Source organism: Lolium rigidum, chromosome 2, assembly GCF_022539505.1.
Source record: "Lolium rigidum isolate FL_2022 chromosome 2, APGP_CSIRO_Lrig_0.1, whole genome shotgun sequence".
Taxonomy (NCBI): Eukaryota; Viridiplantae; Streptophyta; class Magnoliopsida; order Poales; family Poaceae; genus Lolium; species Lolium rigidum.
The window spans coordinates 264587808-264592983 of NC_061509.1; the positions used below are offsets into that span (position 1 = coordinate 264587808).

At 55.5% G+C, this 5176-nt stretch overlaps 1 protein-coding gene across 1 annotated transcript; it reads left to right on the forward strand.

Moving 5' to 3' along the window:
- Window positions 1-724: 724 nt before the first annotated feature.
- On the forward strand, window positions 725-4182 carry LOC124688704 (agmatine coumaroyltransferase-like). Its single transcript, XM_047222340.1, has 2 exons — window positions 725-1178; window positions 3399-4182. Exons 1-2 carry the CDS (start codon window positions 726-728, stop codon window positions 4089-4091), a joined length of 1146 nt encoding a protein of 381 aa, XP_047078296.1. The 5' UTR covers window position 725; the 3' UTR covers window positions 4092-4182.
- Window positions 4183-5176: the final 994 nt, after the last annotated feature.

Genomic DNA, 5176 nt, shown 5'->3' on the forward strand with positions numbered 1-5176 from the left:
GTGGGGTTGAGGTGGTGGCGTCGCACTAGGGCAGCAAAGAAGAGGAAAAGGAAGCAAATCGAAGCGGTCGATTTCGCTATCCCTGACTTGCGGGAACGGGTAAGAAATGGAGAACGCTCCGCGCGACCGCCTAGCGTCCGCGGAGACGCAAACCTTGACGCATATTTGGGCCAGGTTTGCGTCTCCGCGGACGGTCTGGTTACTTTGCGTCGCCCCGCTGGAGCAGGTCCCAGACGCATTTCCGGTCATGGCGGACGAAAACGGTCGCTCAGCATCCGTTTGCGTCGCGCCGCTGGAGATGCCCTTAGTAATGGCCAACCGTTGGTCGCCCTTCCGGTTGTAGATTCTTTGGTAGTTCGTGTGGGTGTGTGGTTTCACCGATGATAGGTTTGTTAATTGAAAGCTACGCAGTTGAGTGCCTTTTTATCTAAAAATAATAATCAAAATTAGTGGGAACAGATGTGTGCTCACGTGGAACACCGCAGCACACTGCTTACCTAAACTTATTCCATATTTAGTATTACTACTTGATTTCATAACCATTTGGGCACAGATGAACCGTCAATTTCCATCGGACAGGACAAGAAGCACTGCATGTCTGCAACGGTGGCACCATCCGCTGGAACACGCAAGCTAGCGAACAAGCAGACAGCTGCGTGCCGCACTGCCGCCTCGTATCTATCCGGTCTCTGGCTCTCTGCTAGAGCTAGCAAGCGACCGAGAAGATGCCCCCTACTATGGTGCGTCCCAGGAAGACCTCGGCCATCGCTCTCCCGGCCGGCGGCGCGCCGCTGCCGGAACCGGGTCGGAGAGTCCCGTTGTCTCCCTTCGACGCCTACTGGGTCACTCTGCCCCCTGTCCGCCGCGTCTTCCTCTACCGCTCTCCGCCCAGCCTACCGCCGTTCACGGACGTCGTCGCCGCCCTCAGATCCTCCCTTGAGCGGGTGCTCCCGGCCTTCCACCCGTTCGCCGGCGCGCTGACCAGCTCGCCGGACTCACAGGAACTGTCCATCGTACTCCCAGATGGGGAGGGCGCCTGCAGCGTCGCGCTAATCGAGGCCGAGACGGACCTCGAGTTCGACAGGCTCGTCGAGGAGGAGTACGACGAGGAGGCGCTTCGGCAGCTTGCTCCGGACATCCGCCGGGACGAGCTCCCGGCGACCGTGATGGCGGCGCAGGTTCGCCACGCGAGCAATTACCCTTATTTTCTTACTACTATTTATTTTGGGTCAGCCGCGTTTCTGAAAAGCGAGGCTTCGTGCGCAGGTGACGGAGTTCGTCGGAGGCGTGGCGGTGGGGGTGGCAGTGCATCACTCGGCAGCCGATGGGCGCGGCCTGTGGCGGTTCTTGGAGATGTGGTCGGCGGCCGCGGCGGGTGTCATGGAGGGCCAGGTGTGGCCCGTGTTGGTCGGGCCGGAGCCTCTGCATGACCGGAGGCTGGTGCGGTTCGACGGGGACGACGACCTTGCCAGGTTATTCTTGCGGCAACTCGCGCCGGACTTCCCTCGGGTGAGCGTTCCCAGTGTTTCTACTAGCCAACTATAATTAAAAAACTATAATTAAAAAACGAAATCGCCATGACAAATTCAGATCCTATTACTACTAACGTCTTTTAGTGGTAAGGCCTCGTCAAACTAACTAAAGGAAACGTAATCATTTCATCGAACAAAATATAGACGCTATAGATTATGTAAGAAAGAGTCGCACCATTTGGCTGAGTTCGACGCCGCTCTCGTCTCTGGTCTCCATCTCGTGATGGAACCCATGGAACAAGTTCACCGACGCCTGGATGATGGCCCATCGCACGACATTGCCTTTTGGCTCCTCTTCATTATCACTTTATTGTAGTCACTGTTGATCATCAGCTTGCACTCATCGAACTCGGCATTGATCCTCGCCCAATACTTCCCATACTTTTGGTTGGCGCCGATGATGAAGTCATGGTTCACCGTCGCCCACGACTCACACAGACATTGATCCTCCAGAGGTGTCCACTTGGGGTCTCGTTTCCCCTCCTCCTCCTCCTCCTCCTCCTCAACTTTCCGGCGCAGACAGTCTTGATGCCACTGATCATCGGTCTAGCCTTCTGGCCTCTTCTTCGGAGCTGGCGCCTTCCGCGGCTTCGTGAAGGGCGCCTTCGCCCATTTCGTCGCATTGCCCGGCGGCTTCTTGGCCGTTTTCTTGACCATTCTTTTTCGGGCTATCGGCGGCACCATGGATGGGGAGAGGGTAGCGGCGGCGGGAGGAACAGAGTAGCGACGGCGGGAGGGAGAAATGAATCGGCGGGATATGAGGTCAAATGTGTTGGGATGGTAGAAATGCGCGGCGGGAGAGGCGCGATGTGGCGGGAGAGGCGCGATTTGGCGGGAGTGGGGGACGAATTTTTTCTGTGTCGCCCGCCACTCCCCGCCTCGCTTTTCCTTATGTCCGGTGTGCCCGAAGCGTCCCCTGTAGCGGGGATGGGCTCGGGCGCCAAACACCATATCAGGCCACCCCGGACAAAAACAGACTTTGAGGGACGCGGCTGAGACCGTTTTTTTTCCGATGTGCCCCAAATCTTTTTGGGATGGTTTGGGACGACGTGCCCCAAATCTTTTTGGGATGGTTTGGGGCGACTGGAGATGCTCTAGAGCCCTTATGATGGCTTTCCTACAGAAAAGAACACCATTAACTTCTTCCTTGGTTCTTCCCTGGCTAGTTGAGTCTGTCGGCCACCGGCTCTCATCTTGTGCCATCTCGCACGAGTCTCCATCACAATTAGTTCACTAAGATGTGATACGTACACGGACATCATCACAGGTGGTGAAGACATATGTGTACTATAATAAATTGCAAAAAGCGGCCAGACGTCACCATAGACGCTCGTGACGCCTGTCGGCAATGCCCACACACAGTCATATAGTGATTGACAGGATGTGGCTAGCAGCACGACACGAAGACATGCATGTGCGATCCGTATATAATCCCGCTCATGTACATGTAGCCACTTGAATGTAGTATCTACCAAGGAAGGTCTGATTAGTCTGAAAAGAACATGGGCATGCATCAAAGTAGTATAACATCATTTCTTCATCGAAGCTTCAAGTGAAAGGTTGATTGCTTATGTGTAATTGATGATTAGAGATAGAGATGTTTCAATGAAAGACAAATTTCTCTCTTTAAACATAGAGTCATATATACATATATCTTGTCTGATTTAGATAGTTGTGGGAATTGGGGATTTCCAGTGTACTTGTCTGATAATGAACAGTATCAAATTCAGTATCAAAAGAGCAAATGATTAAAAGGACACGGCCCCTGCTGCAGAACACTTCAAAAATTTACCACTTTAAGCTGTGGGTTAAGGTTAAATGATACACTACGCGATATGCCACAAACTGACAACCAATCCCCTGCAGGTTTCTCCGAAGCAAGATGCCGCGCGGGAACGCGAGCTCTGTCTCAGCCGGCGGACTTTCACGTTCGCCGCGTCTGCGGTTCAGCGCCTCAAGCAGCGTCTGGCCGGCGCCGTGAACACGTGCATGCCACCGTCAACATTCGCGGCGATGGCGGCGCATGGGTGGGTGTCCATCGCGCGGGCCAGGGGCTTCACCGACGACGCCCTGGTTTTCGCCGTCTTTCTCGCCGACTGTCGGGCCCACATGTCGCCGCCGGTGCCGGGCGCGTACGTCGGCAACTGCCTCGCGCTCTGCACGGCCTCTCTGAGTGGGTGGCAGCTCGCGGGGCCGGACGGGCCGTCCACGGCGCTCCTGGCTATACAGGAGGCCGTCGCCGAGGTGAAGCGTGACCCGCTCGGCGACCGCGTCCGGTGGTGCACCAAGTTTGCGGCCATCCCGCCGGGCCGCGCGGTCATTCTGGCAGGGTCGCCGTGGTTCCCCGCGTACCGAGTGGACTTTGGGTTCGGGAGGCCGGCGAGGGTGGAGCTGGCTTCCATGAACCACGACGGTGAGATGGTGCTCGTCGCCGGGAGGGAGCGCGGCTCGGTGCAGGCGTCGGTGGCCATTGCTGCGGACAAGATGACGGTGTTTCGTGGTATGTTTGAATTGGAGTGTGACCGTGCGTCGGCCATGCCAGAGTCTGAATCAGAGTAGTTGTTCGTATGTACGTAAAGTTGTAGCTCGATCATGTACATTTCAGTGTTCCACATCAGCGGTGGCTTTCAATAAAGGATTTATTGGTTTTTGCTGCTATGTTGGTTCAACTTTATGAGCTATACCCTGCAGCGTTGAGGCTTTTTACGGTACAAATTATAGTCCCATAGGCCAGTAGTATTGAGCGAGAGGCCGTTTAGGCAGGTAATCTTTTGTTTCCTGTAAGGCCAGCTTGGTCCACGACTCCAAAGAAGAGCTGCCCTCGCTCTCACACGCCCCCGCTCACCCCCTGCCGTCGCTGCTGCCGCCATAGATAGGGAATTACAGATCGGCGCCCCTTCCGACCGTTGCTATCCACCATCTTTCTCCCTGGTGTCTCTGAGCTCCCTTCTGCTTGGCTAGCCTTTCTTCCGTTTTTTTTTTTGCTTTGCTGGAACTTGACCACGAACAGATGCAGTTGGCTGCACTGCAACTTGATGCACAGGAACATTGGCATGACTAGATGAAGCTTGCTGGACACCAAAAAATGCAGGAAGAATGATAGACATTTTGTTGCAGCTTGATCTTGCTTCTCCAAGAAATGCTGGTGTGGCCGCGGTACTGCGGTGAGGAGCAGGCGTACGCGACAGCATGCAGCTTGGCCCTGGAGATCGTCGAGCGCGCCGGCACGAGCAGCCTTCCCGTTGCGGTGGGCAAGAGGTAGGTCCGCCGTGTGCTCCTCGCCGGCAGGTCGGCGCTGTGTTGGCTCCGCGGTGGCGCATGCGCATGCGCGGGCAGGCGACGGGATGCATCACCATCACTGCCAACATGGTGCCCTCTCGCCCCCGGTAGGTGTCGCGTCCACCTTCAGCTGCTTGTGCAGTCTGGTCACCGCGAGTGCCGCGCTAGTACAAATTTCGATCTCCCGAAAGTTCTCTTCTTCTTTTTTGGAACTCCCGAAAGTACCCTCCCGTGAGCAGAAATATAGCTATTTTGCACTTCGGTGGAATAATACTAGTCGTTTACCGGACAAGTATTAGTCATCTAAGGGCATCTCTAACCGGGCGACCCAAACGAACGCGCTGGGCTGCCGTTTTGGTTTGGGT

Bases quoted from the DNA above. Each gene is read 5' to 3' on its own strand.
- LOC124688704 (XM_047222340.1), top strand. From the start codon at position 726: ATGCCCCCTACTATGGTGCGTCCCAGGAAGACCTCGGCCATCGCTCTC. The intron at 1,179-3,398 runs GTTCGCCACGCG...AATCCCCTGCAG, and splicing joins CGACCGTGATGGCGGCGCAG to GTTTCTCCGAAGCAAGATGC.